Source organism: Capra hircus, chromosome 18, assembly GCF_001704415.2.
Source record: "Capra hircus breed San Clemente chromosome 18, ASM170441v1, whole genome shotgun sequence".
NCBI classification, from domain to species: domain Eukaryota; kingdom Metazoa; phylum Chordata; class Mammalia; order Artiodactyla; family Bovidae; genus Capra; species Capra hircus.
Genome location: NC_030825.1, coordinates 41,758,674 through 41,774,640, shown reverse-complemented (window position 1 = coordinate 41,774,640; position 15,967 = coordinate 41,758,674). Strand labels below are relative to the sequence as shown.

At 34.2% G+C, this 15,967-nt stretch overlaps 1 protein-coding gene across 1 annotated transcript in view; it reads right to left on the bottom strand.

Moving 5' to 3' along the window:
* URI1 (URI1, prefoldin like chaperone) overlaps positions 5,817-15,967 on the bottom strand; it is a 60,428-nt gene continuing 50,277 nt past the window's right edge. Inside the window, exons 7-11 of the mRNA XM_005692482.3 lie at positions 14,769-14,943; positions 12,943-13,273; positions 10,799-10,947; positions 9,763-10,009; positions 5,817-6,638 (exon numbers count right to left, since the gene is read on the bottom strand). Coding sequence (XP_005692539.3) covers positions 6,456-6,638; positions 9,763-10,009; positions 10,799-10,947; positions 12,943-13,273; positions 14,769-14,943 — 1,085 coding nt within the window. The 3' untranslated portion in view covers positions 5,817-6,455. The remainder of the gene's footprint in view (positions 6,639-9,762; positions 10,010-10,798; positions 10,948-12,942; positions 13,274-14,768; positions 14,944-15,967) is intronic.

Sequence of the window (15,967 nt, the reverse complement as noted above, 5' to 3'; positions counted from 1 at the left end):
AGAAAAAAAGGGATATTTTTAGCATGATGGAAATGTTCTTTGATGAGTTAGTGGTACAACTTGAAATCTACTAGAATCCATCAAACTGTATATTTAAAAAAAGAATGTTACGCAGGCACATGAAAAGATGCTCAACATCACTAATCAGGGAAATGCAAGTCAAAACCACAATGAGATATCATATCACACCTGTCAGAATGGCTAGCATCAGAAAGAACACAAATAACAATGTGAGTGAAGATGTGGGGAAAAAAAAAGAGAGACTCCTCCTACACTGTTGCTGGGAATGTAAATTAGTGTAGTCACTGTTGAGAACAGTATAGGAGGTTCTCAAAAAACTAAAAATCGGACTACCATATGACTCAGCAATTCCATTCCTAGGAATACATCTGAAAAACAACACTAATTTGAAAAGATACATGCACCCTAATGTTCACAGAAGCATTAAGGACAACTGCCAAGATAAGGAAGCAACTTAAGTGTCCATCAACAGGTGAATGGGTAAAGAAGAGGTGTGTGTGTATATATACACATACATACAATGAGATACTACTCAGCCATAAAAAAAAGAATGAAATTTTGCCATTTGCAACATGGATGGACTTCAAGAGTATTATGCTAAGTGAAATAAGTCATACAGAGAAAGACAAGTATTGTAATGGCACCACTTATATGCAGAATCATAAAACTACAACTAATGAATATAACAAAAAAGAAGCAGACTCACAAATAGAACAAATTAGTCATTACTTGTGGGAGAGGACAATACAGGGGTAGGAGGGGATTAAGAGGTATAAACTATTATGTATAAAGTAAGACAAGTATACACTGTACAACCAGGGAATATAATCAATGCTTTATAATAACTACAAGTGCAGCATAACCTTTAGAAATTGTCAATCACTCTATTGTACACCTGTGAAGGTGAAAGTGAAAGTCACTCAGTCATGTCCGACTCTTTGCAACCCCATGGACTATACAGTCCACAGAACTCTTTTCTCCAGGGGATCTTCCCAACCCAGGGATCAAACCCAGGTCTCCCGCATAACCGATGGATTCTTTACCACCAAGCCACCAGGGAAGCTACATCAGCTATACTTTAAAAAAAATAAAAGAAAAAAGGGATCTTATGGCATACAAATTACTCCTCAATAAAACTGTTGAAAAAAGTGGAACCAAAGTACCACAAACACTAAAGTGATCACCACACTGTCTGGAAAATGCACATTTTTATAGAAAAGTGTCAAAAATTAAAATATAGTCAAGTATGGAGAGAACAGAAAAACAAAGTTTTTCTGAACAGTATTAAAGGGAGTTGTAGAGTTGGGGCATGAAGGCAATAAACAAGCAGGGTAGAAGAGTGCTCAAAGCAGCACAGCAAGCCACTGTTTACATATATAATATGCATATACATCACACATATAATGGTGCCTGTTGTTGTTCAGTCACTAAGTTGGCTCCATCTCCTTGCAACCCTGCAGACAGTAGCACGGCAGGCTCCCCTGTCCTTCACTCACTCCCGGAGCTTGCTCAATTTCATGTCCATTGAGTCAGAGGTGCTATCTAACCATCTCACACTCTGCTGCCCCGTTCACATAAAAATGAATTTTTCAATGAAATATTGTTAAACTGATTCTTTTTACTTTTCTCCATCGCACATTCCTTTCTTTTATACATATGGCCAAAGCACTGAAACTTCACCTCCATTCCAAAAAGTCAAAATGAATTCTCTTTATGTTTAAAGTTTAAGAAACAAATTTCCAACTCATAGTTTTTAAAAGGTGGCCTCATTATGAATAAACAAGATTATACAGATATATGGGGCCTCCCTAGTGGCTCAGACGGTAAAGCGTCTGTCTGCAATGCAAGACACCCGGGTTTGATCCCTGGGTTGGGAAGATCCCCTGGAGAAGGAGATGGCAGCCCACTCCAGTATTCTTGCCTGGAAAATCCCATGGATCGTGGAGCCGGGTAGGCTACCGCCCACGGGGTCGCAAAGAATTGGACACGACTGAACGACTTCACTTTCACTTTATACAGATATACAGGGCACACACTTCCTTACTAGCTATGCGCTCTTATTTGGAGGGCAAAAAATTTAAACTTTTTAAAAACGAGAAAACCTGATGATTCTGGAGCAAGGCTGCCTGGGTTTTAAACCCCGATTCCATTACTTAATAGTTCTGTGGCTTAAAAATGTTGTTCAATCTCTCTGAGTCAGTTTCCTCATCTCTAAAATGGGGGAGGGGAGTGGGAGGAAAAGGACTGAAAAATAGTACCTACCTCACCTGGTTGCTGTGAGTTTTAAATGAAATAATTCACATAAAGTACACAGAAAATGCTTGACAGGGTAAATGATCAAAATTACTTCATTCTTCACAATTCATTGGTTATTTAAGGGAACTGCAAAAACTTCCTCATATCCTAAACAATGTTCCTTTGAAATGTAAATAACTGATAAGGCATTGTAAAATGTAAAACCTTGACAATATTGACCAATGGATAAAACATAAAACCATTAATATTTATTGTAGTTGAGGAATTCATTTAACAGGCATTTAACTGAAAGCCTATATACCACGCACAGAAAGGATACACAGAAACTAGCATCCCTGATTAGCTGTTTCTTATGAAGGAGAAAAATAAATATAATGAGGTGTCTGTATTTTATAAAATTGGGAATATTTCAAATTATAGAAAGGTCTTATAAATCATTTGCATGACCAATTCCCTTCCCACCCCAAAATAAAAATGTAGCAAAATGAGCATAATCACTATAAACCCTTAAAGCCCCTTTAGGACATTAGAGCGTCCCAAAGTTAATATTAAAGAATTACCAATAAAATGTAAATATGCAAGCAAATTTGTTAAAACCAGGTCCTGATAAGAGAACAACAAATACTTTGCTGTACATACTTTTAATCATGTTTAAAAGAAATCATACTGTAAAGATAGACCATTAATCCTACTTCTAGAAATCTACCCGGAAAATACTTCCAACGATACAAAAATATATATATACAACAAAGTTACTCATTGCATCATTTGCAATTGCAAAATATCAGAAATCTAAATGCCTATAGACAGCAAAGTGGCTGAATAAACTGTTATATCTATACAAAAAAAAGTGTTACACCTCTGTTATCAATTAAAAAAAAAGAATGGGCAGAAAGAGTGGAACGTTTATCTTCTCTGTGTTCATCTTTTTATATAGCTGAGACCTTTAGAACCACATTAATGTTTCGTACACCCTTCATACACACCCCAAATAAACCATTAAACCCAACCACAATATGAGGAGACTCCAAACTGGAACACAAACACTAACAAATGAACCTAACTCCATTATATATGAAAGATCACAATAAAGGGAATAGGAAAGAAAAAGAACCTCAGAAAAGTTTCTTGACTGATACTTAAAAAGAACTGAACATAAATAGTGAAATATACTTAATAAATGTTTTTCTCCTGGGGATTAGGGTTAACAGTCTGAAACTACTTGTGTGTGTCAACAGTTGACCTTTGAACAACATGGGTGTGAACTGTGCCTGTTCATTTACACGCTGGGGTTATTTTTTTTTTTCTCTCTTCAGGAGATATGTACCATAGGACTACAGACAGCTGTATAGTTATATGCCGATTTTTGACTGTGGGGAGAGTCAGTGCCCCAACCTCAGAGTTGTTCAAGGGTCAACTGTATTAGATATTTTAAAAATAAGTAAACACATTATATATAATAAAAGCTAGATTTCTCACTACTGAAGAAAGAAGTCATAAAAAAAAAAAACTAAATGAACCATGTGGTCTTACATTAAAAACAGGAAGTATCTGTATAAACTTACATTTTTTAATGTACGTAAGCAAACAAACATATAGATATGTACATTAGTTAGTAACAAAACTTCCTACACCCGCTAAAAGAGCCTAGAAACAACAATATCAAAATGGTAATGTACACACCTACATGAGAAGACGCTGGTTTTTAAACACCATCGTCCAACAGAGGGATCAAGGGCTCTTTGGAGAAGCGCTTACTGTTCCAAGGTTGGGGCAGGAAAAATATAAGATATGCCTATAACATTTTGTGATGTCAGAAAGTGTGTTCAAAAAGAGATGGAGACTTGCTGAAAGAATTCAGGAGCCAACTCAAAGGAGTTCCTAAACATCAAAGGTAGAAAATTTGAACAAACAAAATAATGATAATTGGATTTTGACTCACAGAACAGAATATCCAAGTCCATACTGATATAAAGAAATGAATTAATAAATGGAACAGGGGTCAGAGAGGTGAATGACAGATTTTCATCACAAAAGAATTCCAAGAAATAAATGTTGAAAGAAAGGGCAAAACAGAAAACCACCATTAGGCAAATATCACAGTAATAACGCTGAATGCAAAGTTGGTGAAATTCAAGTAAGACCTGCAGATTAGTTAATAGTATTGTACTAAAGTGAATTTCTTGGTTTTAATAATTGTATTTTGGCCATGCAAGATGAAATGACTTTAGGAGAAGCTAGATGAGGGGGTGTATGGGAAATCTACTATTTTTTTGCCAATTTTTCTGTAGATCTAAAATTAGTTCAAAATTTAAAGTTAAAAAAAAATTCAGTCTATTCTACAATGATTTAAAAGAGAACACTTAAGACCATTTCATCATATTAAATACTAAATTTAACATAAAAAATAAAGGTATATGGTTAAGTTACAATTTGAAACTCTGTTTTAAGCCTGAAGCTATGAAATAGGGCAACACTACTCCATTCGGTCTTTAGCAGAAAATCTAACACTTCTTTGCTTCTGCTACCATTTTGTTCCATGACAGAAAACAGCTACTTGCAAGAAATATAAACTACATAAACAACAACAGGCTCAAGATGAAGTTGAAGAACATGAAAAATTATTTAATGACAGTACTCTTGAAATTACATGTCTGTAAAGAACACCACAGTAATCCCATAATGAAGTCTGTTTTGGGGGGAAAATCAGAGAAAGGCTCACCTGACAAGCAGTTGGAACTGTGGGCTCTTTTGTGTGCATGGAATTATACTTTTGGTTATTTTCTTTTTTGTGGGGGATGGGCTGAGAGAAAAAGTTTTCAACTAAAAATATATAGTTGATCAAAATTTACTAAAGAAAAAAAATCTACATTTTTAGGCAATCTCTTAAAATCAGCCCTCTGTTCTGAATTATCCATTAACTTGTGGGGATTCAGGCTCATCCCCTTATTACTAAGATACATATTCATAAAATTTTTATAGTTGTGCTGCTCTAGTTACAAATAGCTTCTACTTTTCTAGGACATAATTTCACTTTGTTTAAGCAAGAGTTCATTAAAGAAGCTATAAATAACCTTTAAATATTTAGCCATGAATAGAGGGTGGACTGGCATTGATGGCTATTTTAGTACTAATGCAGAATGCTTTTTAAAAGCTACATTTTAGCATGCATCAAGCTAATGATTAACGCTTGCAAGTGTAATTTTCAATGTTAGAATAAATTTCTCTTTATTTTAAGGAGTTCTGCCAAAAGTAAATATGCTATTCAATTATTTACTAGTATGAAAGTAGTCTTAAAGAATGAAAATGTTCAGAAGATTAAAACATAAAATTTCTTATTTAAGAAAATTTACTTATGTATTTCTATCATCTAGACCACCTTTCCTTCTCTCCCAAAATAAAATGCCACTTAAAACTGCACACACTAGGGGAGAATTGCCTAAGGAATCGTAAGAATTCAAGGATCCACTGTAAGGTGCACGTAGCATATATATGAAAGACATTTCTATATTGAATTCTGAATCATAAAGTTCACAACATTTTAGAGACCAAGTTTCATAAAACTTTTACTTAAAAAAAAATTTTTTTTACAAAATACCGTTCTTTCAATCAAAGAAACTTTCTGTTGGGTACATGGAGCTTTCTACCGTAGAGATTACAGAATAACAGTCAGTCAAACAGGGACAGATTTTTTAAATAGCCACCTAGCTGCAAAACCTACAAGAAGTAGATTTTTTTTGTAAAGTGCCTTTAAAAAGGTAAAGCAAGTAATATAATCGTTGAATCTATTTGAAATTTTAAAAGTTTCTTTAAAATGGTCCATATGGTGTGCACAATATCACAGCTGGAACAAAACTGCCAGTATTTAGTTTGAAACACAAAAACAACACATATGAACAGCATTCTTTGAAAAATAATTCAAAATGCTGCCACCGTATGACACGGCAAACCTAAACAATGACTACTGACGGTATTCAGAGAATTAACAAAACAAGCTGAATATTAAAGTATTTAAATATTTACTTTGATTTTTTTTAATACCACTGATAAGAGAACTCGCTGCCAAATTTACTCAGGATGCCTTATTTCAAATTACATGTAACATATTTTGCTATACATTTTCTAAACAATTGCAAAACTAGGTTTTAGGATGTAAACTCCCATTTCCTAGGCAGGCCCTAGTTTTTCTGCTGCAATCTGGCAGCTTTGAACTTTGAAACCCTCTTTGTAGTTCCTTCTGATACTTCTGACGGAACTTCTTTTCGTTCTGGAATGGTGGGTAGCACAGGATGAGCCATGGCTGGGTGTGGTGTTAAGGAGGGTGACAAAAACTCTTTTTCTATTACAGTTCCAGAAAAAGCCTAGAAGACCAAAAAAATCAGATTATGATTAACAAAACACAAATAAGATGCCCACAAAATCTTTATCCTGCATTGCACTGCCAATCAGACATTTCTTTTCATAAGATTTTCTGATACACAAAACTACAACATCAAAATACAAATTGCTCATAGAAATCAAGTACCATTAAAAAGTATCTTAATTACACCACCAATATAAGTAGATGTTTAACAGTACACATGTAAGAAAACAAAATGTAAAACACATGTGCATATGGGATTTTCAAAAATGGGTAAATAAAAGGTCCTCAACTTTCATACATTCATTCCATTTACATCCAGACCATGCTGTGAAAAATAATGTATTAAAATTAAAAATTCTATTAGAGTGTCAAACATCAACTGATGAATGAGCTATCCTATGGTGGCCATGCTGCCTCCAAGCCTACAGCCTAGTTTCAGTAGCAGTGACGTCTCTTAGGTGGTGTCCATTTATGCAATTATTTGATTATTTTATTGCATCTTGCCTCAATTTTATTTAAGGTCAGCAGAAACAGAAAATTAAAAGTACTGGTGCTAGTGGAAATAATTACCTATCTCAAATTTTAATGCAATAAATTCAATAACAGAAATCAAGGCACCACAAAAATTATTCTTTAATTTCAACCCCCTATTTGCTGGACTATTTTTTCTTTTTGTCTACTGTAGTATATATATAATGTGTACAAAATGTATGTATAAATGTATATACTGTGTACAAAATGATGGAAATAAAACCAAAGTAGGTCTTTTCTATATCTTTTTAAGGAGAGATCCATCAAAATCAAGTTGTTATGATTTTTTCTTTAAAGATTTCTAGTATTTGGAATCTCCTTACTTTCATCTTCTAAAAACTCATTATGTACAAACTTAAATTTGACACTCATTTGACATGCAAACTGTCAAGTATATTTTACTTTCCTTTGTCTACCAAGTGAACAAATCAGTTAAGACCATGTATCACTTGAGTAGTTTAAAAAGCCAATCTGCTCCAGCTTACCCCACCAAAGGAGAACCAAGAATGCCCTGACCCTGCGTGGAGTCCAGCTTTTTAAAGGGAATTCAGAGTCTACTTTTCTAAAAACTCTTATTTTATTAAGATGAGTACAGAGCCTTCTTATTATACAAAAATGCTCTTGAAAAAGAATACTTTAACATTTAAATATAAGGAAAAATATCTTTCAAAGTACCTGCCATAATCATGAACTATTTATTTTGATGTTAAAAAATTTATAGCAACTAGATGCCAACTGTAACAGTTCAATACAAAATGCAAAGCTATTAAATAAGATGAAATGAAAATAAACTCTAGACTTGAGTTCTAACTATATCATGATACATTAACTCCTTACTAAAACCTAATTTTCAGATACTTAAAAACAGCAAAAGTCTATCACTTGTTTCTCTAACAGTATGGAAGACTATTAAATAAGATACTCTCCAGGTCAAATGAGATAATTATATTGGGAGAAGGGAAGAAGAATATTCTAATCATACAAACCATACCTAAATACTAATGATCTCTTCATTGCTAATTACTATTCAGTACAACTAGTACCACCTAGGGACATTAAGCACAAGCAACAGAAGTTTTATGTATGTTTACTCATATACAAAGATAAATATTTTAATATGTATTTGACATATACTCAAATGGGTACATAAGTTTTAGTCTTCCCAAATACTTTTTAAATTAAAATCTGAAATACCCACTAAACACAAGAATAAAAAATATCAAGTGTGGGTATAATGGAAACCATACCATTCTTATTTTGGTATCTCCCAGTGTCACTCTTTTCCCCATACACAAAACTGTGTGTAGCGTGGTGGGTAACAGTGTTAAGCGTGCACTCATTTTCTCAGGAGAGGGTCTACAGCTCTCACGAGACTGTAAAATGGTTCCATAACTCCCAAGAGTTAAAATTTCACTGGCACAAGCCAAAATATAGAAGAACTATAGATAATTATCTGTCATATGATACTTATTTCCTTCTTCAACTCTACCCAAGCATTTAAGAGAAAAAAGTATTGTCTGTTGGGCCTCCCCAGTGCCCAGCGGTAAAGAACCTGCCTGCCATGCAAGAGACGCAGGTCCGTCCCCTGGGTGGGGAGATTAGCCAGAGAAGGAAATGGCAACCTGCAGTCCCGTTTTCTTGCCAGTAAAATCCCATGGACAGAGGAGCCTGGCGGGCTACAGTCCATGGGGTCACAAGAGTCAGACACCACTGAGGGACTGAGTGTGCACACAGCCATGCACATAATCTGCTACTTGAACTATTTTAATTTTATAACATTGGCTATAAGTCTGGTCCAGTGGAATTTATTTTTAAAAAGCTGCTAAATTATTTTCTAGCCATGAGACTTCTCCAGTGGTGCAGTGGTTAAGACTCCATGTTTCCAACGCAGGGGACATGGGTGGGATCCCTGGTTGGAGAACTAAGAGCCCACAAGCCGCACAGCGTGGCCAAAAACAAACAATTTTCTAACCAAAAATGAAATACATATCCTAATTAAAATACATTAAAATTCCTATTTCACAAAAACAGAACTTCAAGAGTGGTAATACTTTGTTACCAAAAAATTTCAGACTATTTGAATACCTATATTGTTTTTGCTAAGGACTGTGTGCTGTGCTAAGTCGCTTCAGTCATGTCCAACTCTTTGCGACCCCATGGACTATAGCCCACCCCGCTCCTCTGCCCATGGGATTCTCCAGGCAACAACACTGGAGCTACTAAGGACTTTTATAAATTATTAATTACCAAAAAAAGTACAAGCCTATGATTAATTAGGTTCTATGACTTCTGAGACTAAATTTATGTACGGACCAAAGAAGCTACAAAATAAATAATGCCATTACCCTGTCAATTAACGTCAATAAATAACTATTCAAAATAAAATAATTTAAAGACAATAAGATTAATGATTCATAGACCATACCTGGAAGATACAGCAGCTACAATTTTTTAAGTCTTTTCAACTCCCAAAATAACAATGTAAAATGGGGAAAACTTGAAACTGCATATCCCTTTGAAATGGAGCTACCACTACCTTTTTAATTCTCAAAGATACTATATGAAATAAAGAATTAAAGATATACACAAACCTCAGGTGTTACCGATACAGGCAAAAGTTTCTTTTGATGATTTTCTTGTTCCTCTTCCAAAATGCTCTCACTAGCATCACTACCAGTGGCCTCTTCACAGCTAATGCTTCTCAAAACTCCCCGTCTATCATCAAAATCAGCAGCACTGCTTTCACTGGTATCACTGCAAACACTGTTCTCTCTACTTCGAGACTTCAGGATTGACTTACGAGGAACATATTCTCCATTCACGATATCAACAAAGACCCTATAATATAAAAATTATATACTCTTTAGTTAACATAAAACAGGATAAATTTATAATGATTTTTAAAAAAGTCTTTTCTAGAAATTAATTTAAAATATTTTATTCAAACATGTCCAAAATTTTCACCATCACAATAATTTTGTGGCCTCAAGTGACATTTTATATTATCAATATGTTTAAAAGTATAATTTCTTGACCCAATAAAATACAGCAGTCTATTTATAAGCATGTTCTGGGTGACAACAGCTTGATTGTTTTGTCCAAAATGTACATATATTTTCGAAGTCATTTAGCAATTTTCACTATTTTACAAATAAGGGTCATGAAAAGAGTAGATATTTTCAAATGACAGCTTTCTCAGCAAACATTACAACAAAAAAATTGAAAGAGCGTACGTCGACTCCGTGAAAAGGTAAACCACATGGCTAACTAAGCGCTGCCCAAGCTGTGGCAGCACAGCGCTGGCCCAGCACACCAGAAACACAAACTGCCATCTCTAAAGTTAACACACAATAGTTTCTGACCAGACTGGGAATGTTTTAAAAGCACTAGTGAAGAGGGGGAAATGCAAAAAAACCAAGCAATGTTCTACTTGCTTTGAACTGGGAAGCTGTGCTGGGGCTCAGCAGCGCCTGTGACAGCCACTGAAACACAAAGCTAACTATATCAAAATACCTCACTTTCCAGTGAGAGACTTCTGTGTTACGAGCAACCTTTTCCTGTAAATACTCAGTTGCAAAAAGAGAGAAGGAAGAGCAGACCGCTCTGCTGTCTATGAATACCACTCACCTGTAAATGTCAGCAGGAGTTCTGATCATAGGCAGCTCTTGGGGAGAATGACCACTGCCAGAATGACCACTGTTCTTTCGCTTACGCTTGGCTTCTTCTTTTTTTTCACTGAATTTTAAGGTGGTATTTTTTCCAGTATTTATACGGACCTAAAAATTTCACAGCAAAAAAATCACTATCATTTTGAGAAATTAAGGCCAAAACCAAAACCAATAAACTCTACAATTAAAGAAGTAATAGTAATGGCGGCAGTTTACATATTTTGACACTGAAATAATGTGCATTATCAGTTAAGACCTTACTTTATCATACTTCTATGCATTACTTCTTGAATCAGGGGTCCCCAACCCCTGGGCCACGGACTGGTATCAGTCTGTGGCCTGCTAGGAACTGGGCTGCACAGTAGGAGATAAGCAGCAGGCGAGCAAGCGAAGCTTCATCTGTATTTATAGCTGCTCCCCACCGCTCACATTGCTTCCTGAGCTCGGCTTCCTGTCATATCAGCAGCAGCATAATAAACATAATGCACTTAAATCATCCCAAAATCATTCCCTCCCATCCTGCCCCATCCATGGAAAAACTGTCTTCCTTGAAACCAGTCCCTGGTGCCAAAAAAGGTTGGGGACTAGTTTTAAATGACCAATTCTAGTCATCAACAACTATTATTATACAAAAAGCAAAATACATACAAACTAAATACTAGATTATTACAAGCTTTCACATCACCCATTACTTTCATATAAGTTTTTGGCTTAAATTATGCATTTCAAAACAAAGAGCACAATTAACCAAAATAAATATTCAGTAAGAATATAAAATTTAAGTCATAAAAACAATATGAGATAATGCTTAACTATTTAAAATTTTTAAATACCTCTAATTTTTTAAAATTTAAGGATCAAAAAATAAAATCAAAGCTATTCAGGATTAACACATTATTCTTCTATCCCTACACAGCATTTATACCATCTTTCCATATTAATGACTGTTCTTCCCCACAACATTCCTGCAAATATTATTTATTCTTCCTGCTTTATCTAAATGAAAACCAACTTAAAGCTTGAAAAGAAAATCACAAAACAAAATTTTTTTTCTGGTAATAGGTCAATTTTTTCCAAAGAATTCACAAGATGCTCTTTTAGTCTGAAGTATGAGAATATATATTTTAAAAAACCATATTAATTATTTCACTTCATATTAGAGTAGCGAACACTTAAAAGGACCTAAGAAATAGTAAATATGTTTTAAATATGTTTCATGAAATAATAATCACAGGCACTTAAGACTGATAACCACAGACCATTAACTTTGATACAGGCAATTCCTACAAGGGTGCCCTATAGCTAAAAAAAAGAAAAAGAAAAAAGAAAAGCACTAAATTAAGACAAAAGAGTCCCTGTTTTATTACTAACTCACTCTATGGTCTTCTATGCCTTAAGTTTCCTTGAGAAAGACAAATTGGAAAGATGAAATTCCCGGTGGCTCCTTAAAGCAGTATTATGAGGCCAAGAGAGCAAGGGAATGAGTTTAAGGTCCTTCCTTCACTGAGATCCAACCTGCTTTGATCTGGGATTTAAAAACTGGGGATTCTACAATAAGTAAAGAGGGAACAAAAAGTCTTTTGATACTAAGAAAAGCTGTATTAGAAGCTCTCGCTCTAGTAACCCCAGCTCTAAAACACCAAAACTCTATAAAGTCCTGAATACCCAGAGATGCTTATATTTACTTTGTGAGAAATGGAACTAATTTTTATTTCCTGATAAATTTTTCCGTTTTGCTTGTCACGCTATTCATTATATGCTCACACAGAAATAACCTGATATAATTAAAAATTTAACTAATGCCAGTTACTTTCATCATAAATATACACAAATACTCATCTGATCTCCTTCCCGACCACCAAATTTCAAATTGTATTGCGGCTCCAAGAGAACAACATACCAATCAATACCAGCTAACTATCTAAACTTTTCTTTTTCTCTTTTAGATAAAACTGGTCATAACAAGAGACAAAAGATGATTTTCTTATTTGGCACTATCAACAATATTAATCCCTGTTAATACCGTTCTTTCAAAGAGCATTGTAGATGATTATTAATATTCAAATCATATGAAAAAACTAGTAAAGTTAAAAGTATACAAACCCTCTTAGGTTCGACAGTGTGAGAAAAATATATTGTTGGTATAGAATTATCTTCAGCCCCTAAGGTATCGTGATCATTTTCATTATCACCACCATCATCATTATCATCATCATCTTCATTACTGTGGTAAGAATTTGAACCATTCACTGAATAGTTCAATGGACTATTCACTTGACCATTGAAGAGTTCTGAATTTGTAAGACTGTTATAACAATTGCTGAGGGCGAGAGAGTCTGTTACTTGATGCATCATATTCACATTTATGTTCTGATCTTCCTTTTCCTCTTCAGAGGACATATCTTCTCCATTTGCAATCACAGTATCAGGCTTACTATTAACAGTAAAGAAAAAGAAAATAAGGTCAAACAAACACATTAGAATTTTTTTCAGTTAATTTCAATAGGTAAAAAATAAGGTTTTGCATAGAATATTTTTAAACTAGATGTCTAGGTTAATAAAAATGTTTTTAAATGAATGAAAAAATGGTTCTGTGCTAATTCTATACTGTAGCTATTCAAACATAAGTAGAATATGTTTTTATCTTTGCAAGAAAGATATTGGCCATATAAAATAAAATACAATAAAAATAGAACAATCATCATAAATTAGCACAAAATTCACAGAGAATATTATCTCTATTTGAAGACCAGAAATTACAGCCACAGAACTGTAACATATTCTAATTTTCTATTTTCATAACAAAATATTTTATAAGCATGTATTGTTAAAATTTTTTAAATAAGACTTCTACATATGTACATGATTTATACACATATATACACATTTCGCATGCTTCATTCTACAAAGAATTTGAGGACCTTATAAAAATAACAAAAGCAGAAATGCAACAGAATGGAAACAACATGCAAAAGTTGAAAAAGAATCACAATGAAGAAAATCACAAGATTCAAAACTGATTTACAAAAATGAAACAGTATCAGTTAATTAAAAAGACCTAAGTACAGGTGAAATTATAGTGAAAAAAATATTCTGTGTCTTATTTTTCACAGTAACTAACTCTGCATATCATTTAAGTAAAATAATATAGCAACTTCTATAGTAACACCTTTCACTAAGCACTCTGACAATTCTGAGCAAGCACTAATGTGTATTTCAAATGGCAATTGGGTCAAGTTTTCCATACTTATAACTACTTGACCAGATTACAAACTTTGTTGTTGTTTAGTTGCTAAGTCATATCAGACTCTTTTGCAACTTCATGGATCATAGCCCACCAGGTTCCTCTGTCCCTGGGATTCTCCAACCAAGAATACTGGAGTGAGTTGCCACTTCCTTCTCCAGGGAATCTTCTTGACTCAGGGATCAAACCCTCATCTCCTGCTTTGCAGGCAGATTCTTTACCACTTAGCCACCAGGGAAGCCCAGATTACAAACTACTTGCTCAATAAACAAAAAAGTTTGCAAAGGAAAGCAAGGATAAACATGTTATAGCCACAAACTTAAACTGAATGCATATTTTTCTTTTTAACAAGCCATTTAAACATACTACATTATCTTGACTACAGTAAAAAAATAACTTATTTAAAATGTAATATATAAAATATCTGGTATATCTTAATTAACTATACAAAATATGGCTGAAATCCTATAATAAGAAACAGGTATATTAAGTATTTCTATTATACACACATGTATGGGGCATGTGCATGAACACACTGACCTAAAGGAAAATATTCTAGAGAATTAATATTTGCCTTAGAGTGGTAGGGTTATTGATATTTTAGGATAATGTGCTTTTCTGTATTTTATTCAAGGGGCACATATTTTATAAGGAAATGTGTGTAAGGAAATTTGTCATTAGGTACCTATCAATATCAATTTCACCCAGCAATTCTTCTTGTCTCTCTAGTTCTTCAAGTCGATCCCACAGTTCCTTATCAGCAAGCAGATCCTTGGATTTTAGATCATTTGCAAATTCTGCTTCAAAAATATCTGAAGTTTTTGGTTTGGAGTGAGGTTTATGTGCAATTCGGTGTTTTGCTGTTTTAAAAAAAAAAGGACATAGCCATTAACAGCCAATTTTTAAAAGGCACAAACCTAGACATAATGAGACTTCCTTCTGAGGTGAGGAGGATGTTGAGAAAGAGCAAGACATGATTCTTAAGCCAAACAGTGGAGTTCCAAGGATGTATGACTCTTAGAATCCTGTTTAGTTCAAGGACCAAGCAGTGCCAGCATCCCTGGAGAACACTTCACAAGTGCAGACTCTCAGGGCCTCCCCAGACCTGCTGAATCAGAATCTGTATTTTAACCATAGCCCCAGAGAATTCACATGCACATTAAAGACTATAAAGAGCTGCCTGAGAGCTTCAAAAATGCATAAGCAGAAATGGTCACAATGCACTCTAGTTATAACGCAAATTTCAACACAAGTAATACCCATCTTCCATCCTTACTCAAGAGAATTTAGTTACTAAAGTAACACATAAAAGCCTTGTCACAGGATACTTTCAACTCTAAGGCACTGCCGACACGAATACCCTAGGAGAAATCTATGGAGCCTAATCCTTGGAAAATTCTACTATAATTTTATAGATGAGTATTTCTAGCTTTTAAATTGCTTCATCTTATTTATAATCCTCATGTGAGGCAGGAGATGGATAAAATCAGAACTCACATCTACCTGCTTTTCATTTGAAAAAAAATAATCTTTTTAAAAAGCAAATTAAAGCTTTGAAAAGGCAACGGGAGGAAGTCTACAATGCTGTTATATGACATGGTGCTAACAGATGACCTCCGTCATATATTCAAATTTACAGAACTGTTTTCTAAACTTGAAAATATCAAAATTATATTTCACAGCCTATTCTCTATTACCATTATTGATAAAAGAGTATTAACAAATTTTATGTTTCAAACTTATAAATTACATATTGACAAATCTTTCAATTGTCACCACAAAAATCTTAAGTTGTTTTTCAACTCTAACTTATATATATATATATCTTTTATTTCACCTTCCAAAGCCACATACTACTATATAACCTGTGTGGCTAGAACATAG